This window comes from Peromyscus maniculatus, chromosome 21 (assembly GCF_049852395.1).
Source record: "Peromyscus maniculatus bairdii isolate BWxNUB_F1_BW_parent chromosome 21, HU_Pman_BW_mat_3.1, whole genome shotgun sequence".
Lineage (NCBI taxonomy): Eukaryota > Metazoa > Chordata > Mammalia > Rodentia > Cricetidae > Peromyscus > Peromyscus maniculatus.
Window position 1 is genome coordinate 47,620,653 of NC_134872.1, and position 20,714 is coordinate 47,641,366.

A 20,714-nucleotide genomic window follows, 5' to 3' on the forward strand; every position below is an offset into this window, starting at 1 on the left:
CTGGTCCCTTTCCCCATAGCCATAAGGATACAGCCTGGGGGTCACCTCGAAGCGGCCTGTAGCTACCCAGACAGGGGACGAATGTTGAGGGCCCCACTCGAACACGGACCAGCCAGAGCAACACCTAGGGAAGGCTCTGAGAGCAGACCTGTCCACGCTCAGCAGCACGGTTGTTCGGACCACAGCTGGAGCTGTGGGACCAGCATGGCTGCAGCGCCACCTCGTGGCGCCACTGAGACACAATGCCCCCAGTCGCACACCGTAAAGGTTTCTGTCTTCCCTTGGAGTCAGGGCTGAATTCAGGAGAACCTCCTCCAGACCCTCAGGGAAGGGGCCCACTGGGCTGGTTCCCGCCTGTTGTGAGCGGAGGCCGCGTGCACCGCAGAGCCAGGACGACGTGATACAAAGCACAGTGTTTACTAAAGGCACAAAGTGGGAGGTCCGGGGGCGGGGGTGCTCTCCACCCTGAGCCCAGACTCCTCTTCTGGCCACCCCACCCTCATACCACCAGGGGAGAGCTGTTAGCACCAAAGGGGGGTGGGTGCCCCACCTGTGGGGGAAGTATCAGGCTGGGGGACAGGCTGGGCGCCATCTAGTCCCAGGAAGGCAGGCCTGGGCACCCCCAGACCGGCTGCTGCCGCAGAGGTACCTCTTATACCTCCTTCTCCAAAACGTCCTTCATGGAGGGGCCCAGGCTCAGAAGAGAGGGCTCCCCTGCCAGGGTTTCATCTTATCCCTCATTCACCCCACCCGTGTTCTTCCCCACCACGATTCTGCCCCCAGAGGAGGGGCCCATCGGCTGCCAGGCAGGCACTAAGTCCAAACGGGCCAACCACAGGGAAGGAGAAGCAGGGTAGGCGGCTACTTCACACCAAGTGCAGCCTGAAGGATGGGAAGGCTCTGCCCTGTCCTCCCAGCCCCCAGGCAGCCCCTGCTCCTTGGCACAGGGGCAGCCAGCGTCACAGAACATCGCCCTCCTCCATGCTGAAGCTGCTCCGTCGGCTGCTGGCCTTGGAGGCCTCAGGGGACATGGTGGAAAAGAGGGGGTCGGAGGCCAGGGGTAGCAGGGAGTCATCTAGGAGCATTAAGTCCAGATCCTTCTTGGACAGGTTGGGAAATGGGGAGCAGCCAGGCTCTGTCCCCAGGGGATCATGGTAGCCTGTGGGCCCCTCGTCACCCCCACCCCCAAAGCTCAGGCTGTGGCTGAAGTCCAGGTGATGAAAAGGAGACTGCGGCTGGGCGGCTGGGGGCAGCGATGCCTGGGGAGGTAGAGCCGGCATCGGCTCGGGGTCAGGGACCTCAGGCCCCAGCATCAGAGCCTCCCCCGGGCAATCTTCACCAGGCAGCTCTTGCTTCACCACCTGCTGGGCCAGCTCAGCCATGTTCACACCAGACGGTGAGGTGGTGGGGAGGCCGTGGACTCGTGCCTGCATCTCCAGCTCCTGTTGGGGACAGATGGGGTGGTGAGATACTCGATACCAGCACCAGGCTAGCCCTCCCTCTGCCCTGCTGCACCACCTGCCCCCTTCCCCTGTGACACTCAAGAACAGCATGTCGGGGCTGGAGAGATGGCTCAGAGGTTAAGAGCACTGACTGCTCTTCCAGAGGTCCTGAGTTCAATTCCCAGCAACCACATGGTGGCTCACAACCATCTGTAATGGGATCTGGTGCCCTCTTCTGGCCTGCAGGCAGAACACTATATACGTAATAAATAAATCTTAAAAAAAAAAAAAAGAACAGCATGTCTTGGCTGGAGAAGAAAGCGGGGCGCGGGGGAGGAGGGGGCAGCTTGAATCTAGACCAGGATCTATCTCTAAGTCACAGCTTTAAGCAGCAAATATCCTGACAGATACAGCTTCCTTCCCTAATGGGCTTTCTTTCCAGATCTCCAAGCTCAGATGTTCACACCCTGACCCAGGGCTCTGGAGCCAGAGGAGATCAGTGGGAGCCACCCCAGGAGCCCAAAGCCAGGGCCAGACCTGGATGCGAAGCCAGAGCTGCTTGTTGGTCATCTCCAGGCGCCGGGAGTGGTTCTCCAGCTCCCGGGATTTCTGCAGATCCTTCTGCATCCTCCGGATGTAATCCACAGAGGCCTTGAGGATGGTACCCTTGTTCCAGCGCACGTCCCTGCAGCCACAACCATGCGGAGTCAAGAGGTGTGCACCAGAGGCCGCCTGACCAGGTTCCTCTGACACTAGGCTTGGTTCAGAGCCCCAGCTGCCTCCACTCCTGCCCATGCCGAGCCTTGAGTAAAGGAGGTTTGTCCACAGAAATGACCAGCTCCTCTCTTGGGCTCAAGCAATCCGCCCGACCCATACCCATCTCCCTGTCTTCAGCTCTCACTTGCCCTGCATCTCTCTCCTCTCCATCAGCCCAGGGACACTTTCCCATGACTCCTTCTCCAGGAAGTCCCCCCTGTACCCCAAAGCCTCTCTTCCCAACAGAAGCTGTCTTGACCCAGCAGAGGCAGGAACCCTCTCTTCCCAAACATGCCACCTCCATCACTGCCCTTAGCCACCGAGAACTGGTAACATTTGCAGCCGCTGCCCAGCCCGGCCCCTCCCCTCCCCCCGGAAACCTGCTCACAGGTCATTGGCCTTGGGGATCAGCATTCCCAGCTCCTTGATGCGGTCATTGATGTTGAACCTGCGTCTCCTCTCAACTACAGATTAAGATTTCAGGTTAGAAAGGTGGGGCCCCGCCTAAGAGAAGCCCCCAACCTAGAGTGGGCACCCCATAGAAAATCTTAGTTTAAAATAAAAGGGACCCGAGGCCTGGTATGCTGGTTTAATCCCAGTACTCGGGAGGCAGAGGCAGGTGGATCTCTGTGAGTTTGAGGGCAGCCTGGGTTACAGAGTGAGTCCCAGGACAGCCAAGGCTGCACAGAGAAACCCTGTCTCGAAGAAAAACCCAGCTGGGCGGTGGTGGCACACACCTTTAATCCCAGCACTCAGGAGGCAGAGGCAGGCAAATGGATCTCTGTGAGTGAGATCCAGGACAGGCACCAAAACTGCACCGAGAAACCCTGTCTCCAAAACAAGACAAAAGAATAAGAAAGAAAGCAGAGTCCCAGGCTGGGACTGCAGGCGGGAGGTCAGGGTAGTTTAGACAATTAGGGTTGGGGTCAGGAGACCCAGCCAGCTTTAGCCACAGAGCTCCCTGGGGCAATCGCCTCCACTCCTATCGCCCCAGGCCCTGAAGACTGAAATCTAATGAACTGGAAAATTCAAGAAAATGCCTCCCAGCAGCCCCTCCCAGTTTCCTAAAAAGACTTAAAGCAGTGGGTTCTCGAGCTTCCTCATGCCGCAGCCTTTCAATACAGTTTCTCATGCTGAAGTAAAAGGAAAATAAAATTCTTTCTTTTTTGGTTTTTCAAGACAGGGTTTCTCTATGTTGTTTTGGTGCCTGTCCTGGATCTCACTCTGTAGACCAGGCTGGCCTTGAACTCACAGAAATCCGCCTGCCTCTGCCTTCCAAGTGCTGGGATTAAAGGCGTGTCACCACCACCCGGCTAAAATTATTTTCATCGCTACTTCATACCTGTAATTTTGCTACTGCTATGAATCATAATATACATATCTGATAAGTAGTATGTGGCCCTTATGAAAGGGATGGTTGACTCCCAAAGGTTGAGAACCATTGGCCTAGCTGAAAGGTGGGGGTTTCAGCGGCCCTGGAGCATGTGGTGACCAGGACTATGGCCTGCTGGTACAGGGCTAGGGTGGGGAGCCAGGCTGTGCCAGCTTCTCAGCCCTGGTCAGATGAGGGAGGGGCGGGACTCACTTAGGTTATGGTTGTCTTTCTTCTGCCGTTCCTTGGCCAGGGCCCGGCTCTCAGCATCTGGAGGTCAGAGAAGGAGAGAGGTGGTGGGAAGAAGGGAGGGAGGAAAGAGAAGAAGGGGGAACCCCGAGGGTACGGGAGAGAGGGCGGCAGTACCTGTGAGCTCTCGCTTCTGGGTCAGGTCAGCAGGGCAGGAGCTGCTGGTGACACCTACCAGGGAGGCTGTGACCTGGGGGTCACCGCTGTACACGTTCAGGTGGCTGCTGGACAGGGGTAGCTGTAGAGGAAGGAGTGGAGGGGGTGGTGGTGAGTCCTCGCCTGGACCCATGGAGCCGAGAGCGGCGGTTCACAGGAGCGGTAAAATTACCCGAGCAAGCCCCTCTCCAGGATTCGCCGTGCAATCTGAGAAAGCGTGGCCTAGCACAGCCCTGCCCTCAGGAGCCCTGGGCCGGGGCGGAGGGGTGGCCGGGGCGGAGGGGTGGAGGAGGAACCTAACCGGTGATGGGATTAAGTCCTGCTGGAGGAGGCCTGGGAGGAGCTCAGTCGATTTGGAAGTTTCTGAGAGTATGGGACAGAGCAGGAGCATGGATAACAAATGCTACAGGCAGGTCTGAGAAAGACTGGCTGGTTCCTACCACAGCCAGCCACGGGCCTGGAGACCGTGTGGATGGGAGCCACTGAGGGAGGAGGCTGGATAATTAACTGCAGAACCCTGCTCCTGACCTCAGTGCCTACTGGCAACAGGTCTGAACTCAGCCCTGCCTCCTGCTCAGCCCCCTAGCAATGTCGCCAGGGCAGTAGGAACAGAAGACTGATGACCTCCTCCGGGGACTTTCTCTCTTGACATGGCAATACGCGGTAGTCTGCTCCAGCCGAAGGACCCAGAGCAAACAGGTGAGCCCCAAGAAAACAGGGTCTGCCGCTGGGAATGGACTCCTGCCACCCACCGGTGCTCTGGTCTTCATTTTAGCTTTATGTTTACATTTTGTGTGTACATCTGTGTTCACATGCGGTGTTGTGCAGGGGCCCACAGAGTCCAGAAGAGGGCGTTGGATCCCCGGAGCTGGAGTTATAGGTCATGGACATGGGTCTGAGTTCCCAGACTCGGGTCCTCTGCAAGAGCTGTTCCACCTGCCAGCCACGGAGCCATCTCTCCAGCCCCACCCTCTCTTCGTCCCTTCTGATCTCCCTACAACCCAAGCCGAGTCAGAATGATCCTGCAGACAAGACTGTCAGAGAGAAGACTGTCCCCTGTGGCTGGGGACAAGGCCAGCCCTACCGAGTGAGTAACCCAAACCTTTGGCCCTGGGCACCACAGAGGAGGGGATCCACAGATCCTCATAGGAACTATCAGTTCAGGGCTGACTGATTGGACACACTGCTGCTCTGGAAGGTTCTTCCAGCCGCCCCCTCTACCCCACTCAGGGAACTCCCTGAGACTGCCCCATCACACACACTGGCCAAGGTTGGGGCATGCCTGTCTTTTCTCCTTCTTAGGCAAGGTCTCACTTATATAGCTCCAACAGCCCTTGAACTCACTCTGTAGACCAGGCTGGCCTTGAACTCCCAGATTCACCTGCCTCTGCCTCCCAAGAGCTGGAATTAACCATACCCAGCTTGTGTTCCTTGATTCAGTTCTACTCAGGGTCCCTGAGTCCATGCCACAGTACTTGATGGAGGTGACTCTTGCCTCCAGAGACACCAGCTCTGCTTTGACATCTCTCCAGCCCCGAACCGCTGTGTGCCGCCCCTCCCCCAACCCAAGAGTACCGTGTTTGGCATCTGCATCTCAGGGTTGATGTAGCCCAGCACATTGTCCAGGCGCATAATGTTGTCGATGACGTCGTCAAACTAGAAGACAGAAAAGTCCATTTGGGGACGGCCCACCTCAAGAGGGGAGCCGTTCACCTCCCACACCACCACCTCACCCCACCTCCTCATCTAGAGGAGGAAACGGGCCGGAGAAGGGCCCTACAGCTGAGCCTAAGGCTGGTTTAGCCTTGTCCCCAGGAACCCCGGCCAGGGAGCTCTCGAGGGCTATGAGAGCGCTCGGCTTTTCTCTGAGTCTGCCTTATCTCCAGCAGAGCCTGTAAGAAGATGGTAACTCAACTCAGACAAGGGCTCCCTGAGGCAGGACTGTGTCTCCCTCAGACAGGAGCTCCCTGAAGACACAGCTCCACCTCGGCCATCGAAACCAGACTTTTCCAGACTGCCACACGGGCCACCAAACGGGCGGCCCTCACTCACCTCCTTCTCAGGGTTGGAGCTGATGTGCAGCATGGCCATGGGACTGTTGGGGGCGCTGTTGCTGGCTGAGGTGGACAGTACATGTCCAGCCCGCACCCCGGGGGATGCTGCTGGCGGGGGTTTCGGGGAGCCTTGGGCGGGGCTGATGTGGGCTGCAAACTTGTTTCCGTAGGTCTCAGATAGGTACTCCCGAACCTTCTGGTGCTGGGACTGCTGCAGGTGGTAGGAGGTGGGGTTCTCCAGGTAGGACTGCACCTGGGGGGGGGGGGGCGGGAGGCACAGCTGTGGAGGAGGCTGGGACTCCTGGGGCAGGGGCGGAAGTCGAGGCAGGGGCCCTACCTTCAACACCTCCCCAGGCACAGGTGGCGGCGACTGGAAGTGGACTGGGGTGTTGATGGCCGGGGTAGGTGGTCCCCCCAGTTGCGGCTGCGGCTGCTGCTGCTGTTGCTGCTGCATGTAATGCATGACGGCTTGCTGCTGCATGCGCTCTCGCTGCTCCTCCTGCTGCGCCTGCTCCCGCATGAGCTGCATGCGCAGCCCAATGCGTGACGCCATGGCGGTTGCTGGCTCGGGCTCCCTGCAGTCGAGGGGAGACAGGTCCATGAAGTACTCATCATCCTCGCAGTCTTTAAACGTGGGCTGGCACAAGTACGGCTGCTCCCATTGTACGTAAGGAGAAACTGAGTCCTGACAGAAGGGGTTTGCCCAAGGCCACTGAGCAAGCTGAGCCATGAGCCCAAGTCCCTGACGCCTAGACCAGAACGAGCACTCTGTCCTTCAGCGGCTGCAGGAGCCCACCTGACCCCTCGCTGTCACGGCCACATCCTGAGCATTTCATACCTGGCCTCGGCTCCATCCTCCTCTCCTGCCCCTCCCCTGTCCAGCCCGCACCACGCCTCCTCTGAGGGCCTGAGGAGCCTCCAGATGCTCCTCCCCCACCATCTGCTCAAAGCTCCACCATCCTGTTAGTTCCTGCCTGCTCTGGGCTCAGAACTCTCCATGGCTCCCAGTTCACTCGGAGCAAAAGCCCAAGTCCTTAGACGTGGCCTCAATGGCCCTCTGTAATCTGCTGCCTTCATGGTCCCCCTCAGACCCCCACCCCACCCCTGCATGCTTCTCTCCCTTGTTCTACCTACTCCGGCCACACCTCCAGCCTTAAACTATCCTTCAAACACCCCAGGCACGCTTCCACCCCCGGGCCTTTGCACTTGCTATCCCGCCACCTGGAACGTTCTTTCTACAAACACCACAGAGGCTCGCTTCTCCTCCTCCAAGACTGGAGTGTCCCCGTATAGCGCCGCTTCAGGACCACCGAGTTAAAATGGCCTTATCCCCCACTCCTTGCTTCTCTGGATCAGATGCCACCTTCTAGGGCAGGGCATTTTTGTCTCTTCTTACATTACGTTTGGTGTTGCGTTCCCTGTCTATCCCTCACTAGGAATGCAAGTCCCCTGAGGGGACGCATTTCATCTGTTGGTTTACTGCGCTACTACCTTCGGCCTCTAGCCTCTGGGGCATGCGAGACAGACACCAATGGTGAGGAGAATGGAGAGAATGAATAGTATCCATGAAGCAGACACTGGAGATGTAGTCCCCCCCCCCAGCTCCTGGATCCCACGGTCTCAAAGAGAAAGGGGGCCACAGGCACGTGCAGAAGCAGGCAGGTATAGTCCTGTGCCGAAGGGCCACTTCAGGGCTCCTCACTGCTTGGAGCTTGACCCATTGTGGGGAGGGGTGGCTGAGGCCCCCAAACCTAGGCTGGGAGGTGGGGGGCCCCGAAACTGGGCAGGCTCCGTCCCTGGGTCCCTGGGTGACTGTGGCCAAGTCCCTTCCCCTCGCTGGGCCACAAATGAAAAAGCAGAACCCAGCAACTTCTCAGGGACAGCCCAAGATTGAGAGGCACAGGGCTTCGGGGTACCTGAGTCCATGAGGGTACAGTTAGGGAGTGGGGGGATTTGTCAAGATGGACTCGTGGTCGAGCAAGGGCTTTTCCACAGGGTGGGTGGATGCAGAGCCTGGTTCTCACCTCTGCTGTGTGACCTGGGCCAGCTGCTCAGTCTCCTAGAGCCTCAGTTTCCTGCTGTGTGGACAGGGCCTTCCTCCGTGTCCAGTAAAAACTGGATGGCCAGTGCAGTGCCTGGCAGTCTGAGTTCAGGAGACTGGCGCAATACAGCCAGAGTCTTCAAACTGGCATCCAAGGCCTCCATTAGCCATATTGGACAGCCCTTGCTCAATCCCAAACCATGCTCTTCATAAAAAAGGGGAAACAGAGGCAAAGGGCAGGTAAGTTTCTTGTGGCAGGTCAGAGCTAGGATCCACGCCAAGTATCTAGTCTACCCCATGTTGTGGAGGAGAGGGTGGTATCCAGGGCTCGGGGGCAGAAGCGAAGCCCAGGTCACAGGTCCCCAACCAGGACTCCATCCTCTCTCTAAGCAGCTCCCTAATGGCGTGAGGATGCCTACCATGCTGTCTGTCCCGTGGCACATAGCCAGCCGCTATCACCTCATCTTTCACTCTCCGCCCGGCGGGCGAGGGCCCGAGCAGTCCATGTCTACAGGGCAGCCCCCAGGAACCCAGGCTCTGACTCCCCGCCCTCCCCATTCCATAGAAGCCACCAGCTGCAGCCTCCACAGCCTCCCACCACCCCTTCTCCAGCTCTGACAGAGGGGTGTCCCTGTCTTCACACCACAGCCCATTAGCCACACTGGCAAACAGACCCCTGGCTCCGACCAGATGCAGCCCCACACACCCGCTAGGCAGCCAGCAGCCTCCCCTCCACGGACAATCCGACTTCAGATGGCCAGTGGGGGCCAAGGGGCCTGGCCGTGCCAGCCGGCTCAGGGGAGGGCTAGGGAGAAGGAATCCCTTGTTCCCCTGACAAAGGGTTGGCCTGGCCACCTCAAGGACTGTGCTCGACCCAATAGGCCCTGCTCTGGCTGCATTAGCCTCAGCTCCCTGTCTGTGAAATGGGCGTGGGAATTCAGCCCCTGGGAGGGGGGCTCCTGGCAGATGGTGTCAACAGGAGAGTCTGGCTGAGAGGGGTGGGTACCAGTGACCTCTGAGGGAGGAAGCAGGCAGAAAAGACTTTCCCGCCCCCTAGCACCTCCTAGACAGAGCTACTGTACCCCATATTCCTGATGGCAAAACTCTAGCTTCCCCTACTGAGCTTGGGAGAAGAGGTGAGGACCAAGGGCTTGTGGGAATTGGGAAGGAGAGACCCTATATGCTGCTCAGTCTCAGGGTGGGCTACCAGGATGAACCAAGAAACAGGGAAAGTCCAAATGTCTGTGCCCCTCCCTTCCTGTCCCTCGCAGCCTGGAAAGGGCCCACTGTGCATGCCCAGGAACATGGGACCGGCAGGGCCTACCATGTACAGGTCCGACCACCTCCCTTAGAGGACCCAGAAAGTCCCAGCCTCTCCCACTGGCCCGACCAGCCCCATCTGCACACCAGCACCCACGGGGTACTCCCAGCTGCCGTTTGTCCAGGTCTTCGGCTCCACCCAAAGCTGAGACAGTTTAGTCACGACCCGTGAGTGTCCCACAGACGGCCTTCACTGGCTGGGTGACCCGGGGAAATTATCAAGCCTCTCTGTGCCTCACTTTCTTGATCTCTGTAAAGCAAGCCAATGAAAGTGCTTTCCCAGCCGGGCACAGGGGCGCACACCTTTAATCCCTGCACTTAGGAGGCAGAGACAGGCAGATCTCTGAGTTCAAGGCCAGCCTGGTCTACAGAGTGAGTTCCAACAAAGGCTACATAGTAAACTCTGTCTCAAAAAAAAAGGTGCCTTTCGGGTGGGGCTGCTGTGAGATTCCAGGAGACCTGGTGAGTGTGGAGAACTCAGCCTGCAGGCATTTGGCTGCTAGAAGAGAGGGTCCCGCCTCCTCTGGCTCCACCTGCCCACCTACTGTGGTTCCCTAACCAGTAGTCTACATCTGAGTGTGAACCGGCTGGGTAGAACTGTTCCTAAGGAGATGGGGGAGTCAGGATGGGAGTCTAGAGAGATGTCAGGGGAAAGCCTTGTGTCCAGGAAAGGAGACAGCAGGGATCCACCATGAAGTGGAAGAGGAGGAGGAGGAGGAGGAGGAGGAGGAGGAGGAGGAGGAGGAGGAGGAGGAGGAGGAGGACGACACAACTACAAAGGAAAATGGGTAGAAAGAAGAAGCATCAATGCCAGGCGGGCGGCGCTAGCCTGGGAGAGACTATCCTTGTAGAGATTTCAGGAAGGAGGCACAGAGAAGTCAAGCGATTGTCCAAAGCTGCACAGCTACCAAGCAGCGGGAGTGAAGGCAGCCGACGCCCGCCTCTACTTGGAACTTTTAAAAGTTGGAATGGTTTAAGCTGGGCGGTGGTGGTGAACACCTTTAATCCCAGCACTTGGGAGGCAGAGCCAGGCAGATCTTTGTGAGTTCGAGGCCAGCCTGGTCTACAGAGCGAGATCCAGGAAAGGCGCAAAGCTACACAGAGAAACCCTGTCTCGAAAAACAAAAACAAACAAACAAAAACATATTATTCCGGACTCCCTGATACCTGAAACTCGTCCAAGTGGTCACCTTTGGGGGAGTAACAAATAGGAACTTGTTTATATGGTTCCCACCCCCCCTTAGGAAGCATGTAACTCTCTGGTGTGATTATGTGTAACTTGTGTGAGGAAGGCTAGCTTCTAGAGGCCTGTGGGAGCCAGACCTGATCCTGATCATGTCTGAACATATCTCTGAAAAGAAGGGGTCCCCCACCCCCCAAGGTCATCTCGCCGGCCCAAGCTCTACCCTACTCAGAGCAACAGTTGTTAAGCCAGGTGGGACCCTAAGTGGCAGAGGCATTGATGTGTTCCAGGCTGCTCTTAAACTCACTATGTAGCCAAGGATAGACTTCAACTCCTGATGCTCCTACTTGTCTTCCCAAGTGCTAGGATTACAGCTGTGCAGCACCACATCTGGCTCCATGTGCTGCTGGACATCCAATTCAGGACTCGGTGTGACCAAGCAGACACTCTACCAAAGGAACTGCTTCTCCAACACTGGAAAGACAGGGTCTCATTATGTTGTCCAGGCTGGCCACAGACTCTGGATCCTCCTGCCCCAGTCTCCCACACACCGGGAGGCACTTGTCACCCACACCCAACTTCTCGGGAATCTGTCTGCCTTGTGGGTAGATCCTTTAAAAGTGGGATCGCTGGGGCTGGGGATGTAGCTGAGTCGATGGAGGGCTTGCCTGGCACACAAGGCCCTGGGTTCAATCCCCAGCACTGAGTGAACTGGGCACGGAGGTGGTGCCCACCTGTGACTGCAGCACACAGAGACAGGGGCTAGGGGAACAGACGGTGAAGGTCGTCTTTGGCTATGGAGAGAATTTGAGGTTAACACGCGAGACCTTGTCTCAATACATACATACATATATACATACATACATACATACATACATACATACATACATACATACATACATTCCGTGTGGTCACCCAAGGACACTGAGGAGGATGTCTCCGTGGCAGCACTGTAATTGGGACCCAAACTAGACATGACCTAATGTTCACCGAAGGAAAGGGACAAGGAAGCTGTGCACGGGCAGACGTGGCGGCCATGACTTTAATCCTAGCACTCAGGAGGCAGAGGCAGGCAGAGCTCTATGAATTTGAGGCCAGCCTGGTCTACATAGCAAGCCCCAGGCCAGTTCCCCCTCCCCCCTGAAAAAAAAGCTGTGCACAGCCATTCCACACCACTTAGCCACTGACCCCACACACCACTGCCCGGGGCCCTCCTAGACGTGTGGCAATAGAGGCCAGACTCAGAAATTCCTGGAGCCAGGCTGGGTGTGGTGGCGCATACCTTTGATCCCAGCACTCAGAAGGTAGAGGCAGAGGAGACAGACAGGCGGATCTCTGTGAGTTCAAGGCCAGCCTGGTCTACATAGGGAGTTCCAGGACAGCCAGGCCTACATAGAGAGTTCCTATCTCCAAAAACCACCAGCAACAACACACACCAAAAATGCACGAAGTCCCATCTACAACTATAAAGTTCAAAACCAGGCACAAAGCATCTACTGTGTGAGAAGTCAGGATCCAGTTAGCCTTGGGGGACTGCCTGGGAGGGAGAAAGGGCCACCCTGCGGGAGGGGACCAGGAATGGTCTGTGACATGCTGCAGGCAGGTGTTGCTGACACAGGCTGACTTGTTTATGAGCGCTGGTCCAGCTGCTCGCTCCTAATTGTTTTCATTTTTGAAGCTCACTGGAGGAGTGAGGCCGACCTGGCACAGCTGAAGAGAAATAGCAAGCGATTTGCCTCCCCAGCAGCCCGGACCTCAGCATGTCAGGGTCCCCCAGCACGACTACCAGTTCACTCCTTGTTCCGATCTCAAGAACAACTGGGGATCCAGCAAGATGGCTGGATGGACAGAAGCACCTGCCACCAAGCCCGAGGACCTGAATTTGATCCCCAGAATCCACAAGGAAGAACTGACTTCCACAAGTTGTCCTCTGAACCTCCATTCATACACTATGGTGCACGCGCGCGCGCGCACACGCGCGCACACACACACACACAAGAAGTTTTTTTTATTGCAGATGTTCATTAGCCCAGGGAAGTCATTGTAAATGCAGAAAACACCTGTATGCAAACATACAGTTAGTATACATCATGCAGAAAAAATCAAGACAGTCTCAAGAGGGTACAGTGGCTCATCCCTGTGCTCCGAGCACTCCAGATATAGTAAAAGTTTGAGGCCAGCCTGCTCTACACAGCTGAGTTTCAGGCCAGCCTAGACTACATAGCAAGAGCCCGTTTAAACAAATATGGTAGCTGAGCAATGAGTCAGCCACTAAGCACTGGTTCTTCTTCTGGGGAGCCTGGCTCAGTCCCGGCACCTATATACGGACCCGCCACTGTCCACAGCTCCTGTGCCAGGGGATCTGACACTTTCTCTCATCTCCGTGGGCACCAGGCACACATGGGATCTATAGACACGCACGAAAGCAAAATACCCAAACACACAGAACGAAAAGAAATGAAGTCTCAATGTCCAGCAACAGGGCTGCTCAATAAATTATGATTCATCCCTCCAATGTGTTTAGGGCAAACGGCATGAGGTTATGTGACGGGACAAAATGTAAGATGCACAATTTTATATAAAATCTGCTATCACCCCCCCCCCCATGGTGTGCTGGGTTTGCAGTACACAGTGCGAGACACGCACAGAAAAACGTCTTGGGATGAAATTCACAAAACTATGACGGGTTTCATAATTAAGTGCATGGGTGTTCAGTGGTTGTGTGTGCACGTGCGCGTGCATACGTGCGTGCTTGTGTATGTGTGTGTGCTTATCTGCATGCAAGTGTTGAAGGAAACTGGAAGAAGGTGTTGGATCTGGAGTTGCAGGCAGTTGTGAGCTGCCCGACGTGGGCGCTGGGAACTGAACTGGGGTCCCTAGGGAGAGCAGCAAGGGCCTTTAACTGCCAAGCCAGCCGCCTGCTTCCACCTGCCAGCTTCCGGGATTACAGTGAGCAGCGTCACACTGGAGCTTCATCTGGTTTAATTTTGAAGTTCATTCCCAACAGTGCTGTTGCTGTTCCTGCATCATGGAGACAGACAGCGAGGCTGGGGCATAAAGTCCTCAGAGCTGCTATCAGGCCTGGGTCCTGGCAGCCCGGCTTTTCCTGGACTGGGAACCACCCCCATCCTGTTTTGGGCTGAGGGTGGCCACCTTTGATTTTAGGAGTCCCCTTGAAGAACCCTACTCATCAAAGGGTCGGGCAGCTGATCTCATTCATATAGCCCAGAGCCAGGAAGGTGTCCAGCAACAGTCTGAAATTGCCAAACATAAGAGCCACAGTTACCCTTCTTCAAAGGGCAGAACCAGTTTCCGCATTCCCAGAAAAGCACATGTCTGGCAGCTGAAACCGCAAAGTGTGAGCCCAGAGCTGGGGTGCCTGTTTAAGTCATTTGCTACAGACCTGCCTCTGCGGTGGGAGGATGTCCTTTCTCCTTGATGTTCCCACAACCACCGGCTGTGTGGGAGCTGCAGGGTCAATCCTGAGGAAACCATGACCCTAGACAAAGGCCTCTGGAACGGGTGCCTGGGCAGGGGAATGGACACCAGCAGGAAAGGAAGGAGTCGGGGCAGAGGGTTCCAGGTTGGGATGGTGTTCTCTGTGCAGCCTCTACCGCAGGAAGACTGGGTGGCAAGAAGAGACAGCATAGGGGCCAGGAGTGTAGCTCAGTGGGTAGAGAACTTCCCAGCATGCATGGTCAGGAGGATCAGAAGTTCAAGGCCAGTCTAGGCTACATGAGACCCTGTCTCAAAAGAGCAGGGAAGGGCAGACTAGCTCGGATGTCCAAACAATCACCATACCCCAGGCCACTTCTACGACAGAAGTCCTTCTCTCACAAGGACTGTGGGCTTGGAATCGGAACGCAGTGGGTTCAAGTGTCAGTGTGGGCCTGACTCAATGTCTGCCTCAGTTTCCCCACAAGTCATTCCCCACTTTGGTTTTGGAGACCGGGTCTCTCTGATCCAGAACTCACCCATAGGCTAGACTGGCTGACCTATGAACTCCAGAATCCTCCTCCTGTCTCCCACTTCCCAGCAGGGGTTAGAGATGTTTGCCACCGTGCCTGGTTCTTCCTGGTCCTGAGGATGGAGACCGAGGTCCTGATGCTCTCGGCAGCTCTTTACCACCTGGGCCATCTCCATCTCCAGGGCTGAGCGCCGCCTCTGCTCCTCTTGGGAAGAGGATCCTTCCAGACACCCAGCCCTTCACCCCACTCAACCAGGGCTCCAGGCTGGCACAGAGCAGCCTCTGCGGGACTGTTTCCTGCCCAAAGCTTATGTTCCTTACGAAGCTCACTGTGAGGGGCCTTAGAGAGGCAGAAGAGCAGTCTTCAGCTCCCTGGGCTCTCGGGCAAGCCGAGGCTAGACCACTGGAGACACCTTCAATGCAGGTTATCATCCCAGCATCCGGCCAGCGGCTCCTAGAGGTTAGGAAGGTAGCGACAAGACTCGACTACTTCCCACCCTGGAGGACAGCAAACCGGAACCACCTAGTATGTGTACACAGGTTGGGTGGAAGGTCCCTGGTACCAAAACAGGATGAGGCCAGGGGTGCACACTTTTACATTTTTAAACTATATATTAAGTTTTATTTAATTTAACAAGTGTTTGCCTACATGTATGTATAGGCACTACATGCATGCCTGGTGCCTGCAGAGGTCAGAAGAGGGTGTCAAATCCCCTGGAACTGGAGTCACAGATGGTTGTGAGCCATCACATGGATGCTAGGAACCGAACCTGGGTCCACTGCAAGAGCAACAAGTGCTCATGACCTCTGAGCCACCTCTCCAGCCCCAACACTTTTTATACCCTTTACATTTTCTTATTTCCGTGTGTGTATGTGTGTGTGTGTGTGTGTGTGTGTGTGTGCCTGCTTGTCCATATGCCAGTAAATGTGGGTGCCTATGGAGACCAGAAGGAGGCATCAGATCCTCTGGAACTGGAGTTACATTTGTGAGCTGCCTTTGAGTCTTTCTCCTGTTTGGTGACACCTAATTGACGTGAGCAAAACGTACAAGTTTGGGGCCACTGAGATGGCCCAGTGAGTGAAGGTGCTTGCCAAGGTGATGATGACTGGAGTTCTGCTCCCAGGATGCACGTGGTGAAGGAGAGACCAACGCAGCTGTCTTCTGACCTCCCACATGTACACTGTGGCACTCTCGAGTCCCTCTAACAAACAAACTTTTTAAATGCACAAATTTGAATCATGCAGTTCATGAACTTTTCCATCAGGTCCCTCCCGCCTGCACTCACCACTCTAAGGTAGACAGAGGGCATCTCCGGGCACCTGAGGGATCCCTGAGGCCACACCCTGAAGGCCTCTCCAAGCTGACAGTCACTGGTCTCCAAGACCATGACATTCTGTCATGCAGAATGTGGCCCCAGCCTGCCTGACCCTTACAGGTGACGACTGCAGGTCCAGAAATAGAGTGACATGCAGAAGTAAACCCATCCTGAGTGACGACATGGAGCTCAGCCTGTGGGGTCCACCGCTGGGGCGAGGCTGGGGTAGTCTGCTTTTGTTCTTCTCTTTCAACATGTGTGAGAGTGTGTGGTGTGCATGTGTGAATGTGGTGTGCATGGGTGTGTGTGATATGCATGTGTGTGAGCATGTGGTGTGCATGTGTGAATGTGGTGTGCATGGGTGTGTGTGTGGTATGCATGTGTATGAGTATGGTGTGTGTGTGTGTGTTGTGCATGTGTTTGAGTGTGTGGTATGTATATGTGTGAGTATGTGGTGTGTATGTGGGGGGGTGTATGTTGTGTGTGAGTGTGAGTGTGAGGTGTGTGTGTGTATGCAGTACAGAGGTTGACATCAGGGGTCTTCCTCAGTCTCTCTTCACCTTAATCATTGAGACAAGGTCCCTCAGTTACACTCAGAGCTCACTGATATGAGCTAGTCCAGCTAGCCAGCTTGCTCCAGGGACCCTGTCTCTGCCTGTTCCAGGCGCTGGAATTACAGGCAGGCCACTGCACCAACCTGGCATTTCCAGGAGTTCAGGAAATCCAAACTCTGGTTCTCGGTGTTTGATTGTGGGAAAGGACTTTATCCTCTGAGCCATCTCTCCAGCCCTGGTTTGTTTTATTTTTGAGGTACAGGGAATTGAACCCAGGGTCTCCCACACTCCCAGCAAGGACTTTACCCCTGAGCTATAGCCTCAGCCTCCTGAGTAGCTGGGATTTTAGAGAGCAGTGTTTCCAGGCCTGGCCAGAGGCTTGTTTTCCAACCCTGAGCAGAGGGGGGGGGGGGCTCAGCATGGACTTCTGATGGCCCGGGGTAGCCTCCAGCCCTCACACTTCATCAACCCCAGGCCCCAGCTCACATCCCACAGGAAAGGGTGGGAGCTGCCACCTCCTGCCTGACCAGCCTGTGAGTCTGGGGCAATCTGAGCAACTGGGCACACAGGAACAGCTTCAAAGGCAACCCAGACCAGAGACGACGCCATCCTGACCCCCAGGGACCAGCTGCAGTCCTCCTGTGTAGGGGAGTCACTGAAGTGGGAGGATGGGGAGACAGGAAGAGGATGTGTAGCCAAGGCAAGTGTCGGGAGGGGACATCAGAAAAGTCCTTGGGCCGTGCTGAGTTCTGACTCCACACAGACCCTGTCTCTCGGCCTGCTCACCTGTCCCTGACGACGCTCTCTCCTCTTCTGTCTCTCTTCCCCCAGCCTCTCTCCTTCTTTCCTACCCCTCTGCAGCCCAAGCTTTGCCTCAGCTGGCATGCCACCTGTTCCCTTGGCTGGAGTGGGACCAAGGGACCGAGCCCCCCTGCACCCCAGGCTCTCATCCACTCAGAGTCTTGCCTGTGTCCACTCTGTTTTGTTCTTCGGTTTCTTGGTCACCCATCAGGCTCCCCAGCTTTCCTACATGAAAGCTCCCAGGAAAACCACCTTTCACGTTCTTCAGAACCTTTCTACCTGGCTATCCAGCAGACTTCTCAGGACAGGCACAGAACTCTCGGGGGTGTTTGTCAGCCACAGTCACCCCACACGCCCACAGACCTCCTCTCCTCCTGCTCTGCGGGCACTTCTGAGTCCCTACTGTACGTCAGGTTCACACTCGACACAGGCCCACATCGGCCCTTGTGTGCCCCACAAACACCTCATGAGACAAACAGGAACACTAGCAAAAGAGGAAACCAAAGCTCAAGGGGCGTGTGGCCTGTCGGGTGTCACACTGCAGGGGAGATACAGCTCAGGCCTCCCCAGAGCGTACGCCACCACTACCTCCCACAGGAGAACAGGGGCACAGGAGGGCTCCCCACTGCTGCCCCTTGTACCCCCCAAGTCCTGCCCACCTATCCACACATGAACCCCACAGGGAACTATGAAGGCCTGGGTACCACCCCTCTGGCTCTCCTAAAGGCCGTCAGACTCAAGCCCACCCAAGGCTTCAGGTCAAGAAGGTACAGAGCCAGGACCTTGGGGACCATGTATCTGGATCTCACTCTGGCCATTAATGCCTGGGAAGCACAACAAACCGTCAGCAGAATGTGAATACACAAACCAGAGGGTGACGCCCAGCCTAGCCCAGGAGTCTGATGGCAGAGCGGAGGGAGGTCTCGCTCTCAGACGGCTTTTCAACAATCTGAGGGCAGATGAGGGGGACGCCAGACCAGGACCACAAGCGCCAGCGCCCTGTCTGTGCCCACGCAGCAACCTGAGCTCCCCTGCAGTGAACTGTGGCCATGTTCACAATGGCAAGTTACAAAGGCTCCGGCAATGTTTGCCCAAGGCCAGAGCAGGGGTAGAGATGTACAACGGGCAAGACTTCTAGCTGTGTGACTAGACAGATCCTGCTCTCTCTGGGCCTCAGCCCCCTGTGTGAGGCTAACGGGCTCCTCACAGGCTCCTTCCGGCCTGGTCTGGCGTAGAGAAGATTCCGGCAGCATGGATGCACACACACAAGGCTGGGCTTGTGTACACGGTGGGTAGGGACTGCAGGCCTTAGACGGAAGAGCCAGGGCTGTTTCCACCGTCACCTCCTGGTGGTCTAGAAGCCCTTCTCCAGAACTCTGAGGGCCTTAGGAACCAAGCTGCCCACCCCACCCCAGCCTCTTAGGACCCTTTCTTGGGGCTGGAAAAGCTCCTTGTCAATTCCATAGCAACTTCTGCCTCTGGGCCCAAGGCCTAACTCTGTACCCAACTCCAGCTCTATACCCAGGCCTCTCTCTATCTTCCTGAGCTACTAACGGCCCTCAGGCCACTGTCACCCTGTCATACTCCCTTGGGGTCTGCAGACCCTCATCCCAGCCCCTGCTGCCCCCCCTCCCCCACCACACACACACACACACACACACACACACACACACACCCCGCCTGGGGCTGTGAGGAGCTACTTCCTCTACTTCCTCTAGTCCGAATGAGTGTTTCAGAAGCGGCCTCGTAACTGCACAGCCAGGTTCTGCCGAGTAATAACAGATAAACAAGGCATGGGGCAGGGAGGAGAAAACGCCCCTGAACAGACACAGCTGGGCAGCTCGAAGGCATGGACTGCCCATGTCAAACATTTCCCTTACCGAGACGAGAGCTAACGATACACAAAGCATCCGTCATATGCTGCTAATTTAACACCCCATACAACCCTACCGACCTGTACCCATTTTACAGACGGGACAACAGGGAGGGTCAGGGGCCATGCCTAAGGTCACAGGTCGGCAACAGAGCACTGGCTCTCTGGATCCACACCCCAGCTGCTGCCCAGCACACAGATGTCTGTTTGGGAAGAGCACAGGGAAGCGGGTGGGAACAAGACACCAGCCCTCCCCCAGAACTGTACTCCATTCTGTCCTTCCTTCCCATCAGAAGCTGCTGTCCCACTAAAGGCCAGCAAGGACCCCCCCCCTTGCACCGCAGCCCCCGACCACTGCCCGAGGCCCAGGCCTCGGACGTAGTGAGGTCTACTTGAGCTCTGAGGTTCAGCAGAGTGCACATGCGTTCTGAACCCCTCAACGCTGAAGTCAAGTCTGGCGTTGCCTCTGAGCTATGTGACAGCAGGCAGGCACACAGCCTCTGGGGGCCTCGGTCTCCCTATCTGTAAACAGATGGTAGCAATGCTGTCTTCCTGGGAGCAGGTGAGGGGTGATGGAGATGGTCAGCTCCCTGCCTGTCCACCAGCTGGGAGAGGCCTTTATGTCCTTACCCGTCAACACATGACCTGATGTGGGTGATGGTGCACGCCTGTGATCCCCGCACTTGGGGGGTGGAGGGAGGAGGATCAGGAGTTCAAGGTCATCCTCAAGTACATGCTAAGTTTGAGGGTGGCCTGGGCTCCGTGAAACACACACACACACACACACACACACACACACACACACGACCCACAGGTGTCACACTCCTGAGTGCAGGTTAGAAGGGCGGAGCCTCCAGGCCTTGGATACATCCAGACAGAGAATGTATCCTGACAAGTCCCGGATGTGTGGAGCAGTAAACAAAGAGACTTTACACGCTGACCTCTGAGGATTTGGTCACCTGATTCCAAGAGTGAAAACTGGTGACAAGAACGAGGAGAGCAGAGTGGCCCAGGCCCTAGAAGGGCACAGGACAGGAATAATCTCCACCATGAACTTGAGCAAACAGCCCAGGAGCCCAAGTGTGGGCTGGAGGGTGGGTGGCCAGGCCCAGTGCATGAGGCACCCACACCCAGGGTTTATGGGACAGCAGAAGGGAAGCTGAGCTGGTACGGAGACTCAGTCAGGACAAACTGCATGTGGAACACCCACTCACACAAAGACCACGGCACCCACAGATACACCCTGTCACAGGCACACCAACCTGGGGCTTTGCTTCCTCCAAAAGACAGGATAATTCTGAGACAGAGGACTCTCAGGTACACGGAGCCTCAGGGCACTAACACACACACACACACACACACACACATACACACACACACACACACACACACACACACACACACACACGCACGCACGCACGCACGCACACAGCAGGCCAAGGAGTCTCTCTTCCGTCCACATTGCCTTTACCCTCTATCATCTACCTCTCCCCAACTCCCACTGGCCCAAGATGGACAAGGACCCACATTTTTACTGGGTACCGCTTGATGGACCCTCATCATCAGTAGTTAGTGAGGTAACATGCCAGACTGCTGAAAGATGGACAGCAAAGTGGACCGTCACCTCAGG

General features: G+C 56.1%; 1 protein-coding gene across 2 annotated transcripts in view; it reads right to left on the minus strand.

The window, feature by feature from the left end:
* Positions 1 to 401: 401 nt before the first annotated feature.
* The window catches only part of Tfeb (transcription factor EB), a 51,288-nt gene continuing 30,975 nt past the window's right edge, over positions 402 to 20,714 (minus strand). Inside the window, exons 2-9 of one of the 2 annotated variants that reach the window (XM_006994005.4) lie at positions 6,367 to 6,604; positions 6,028 to 6,282; positions 5,551 to 5,631; positions 3,937 to 4,057; positions 3,784 to 3,840; positions 2,587 to 2,662; positions 1,980 to 2,127; positions 402 to 1,442 (exon numbers count right to left, since the gene is read on the minus strand). In XM_006994005.4, the coding sequence (XP_006994067.1) occupies positions 960 to 1,442; positions 1,980 to 2,127; positions 2,587 to 2,662; positions 3,784 to 3,840; positions 3,937 to 4,057; positions 5,551 to 5,631; positions 6,028 to 6,282; positions 6,367 to 6,582 (1,437 nt within the window). In that variant the 5' untranslated portion in view covers positions 6,583 to 6,604 and the 3' untranslated portion in view covers positions 402 to 959. Of the gene's footprint in view, positions 1,443 to 1,979; positions 2,128 to 2,586; positions 2,663 to 3,783; positions 3,841 to 3,936; positions 4,058 to 5,550; positions 5,632 to 6,027; positions 6,283 to 6,366; positions 6,867 to 20,714 lie in introns of those variants that run through there. The other variant, XM_006994002.4, reaches the window with a different exon arrangement.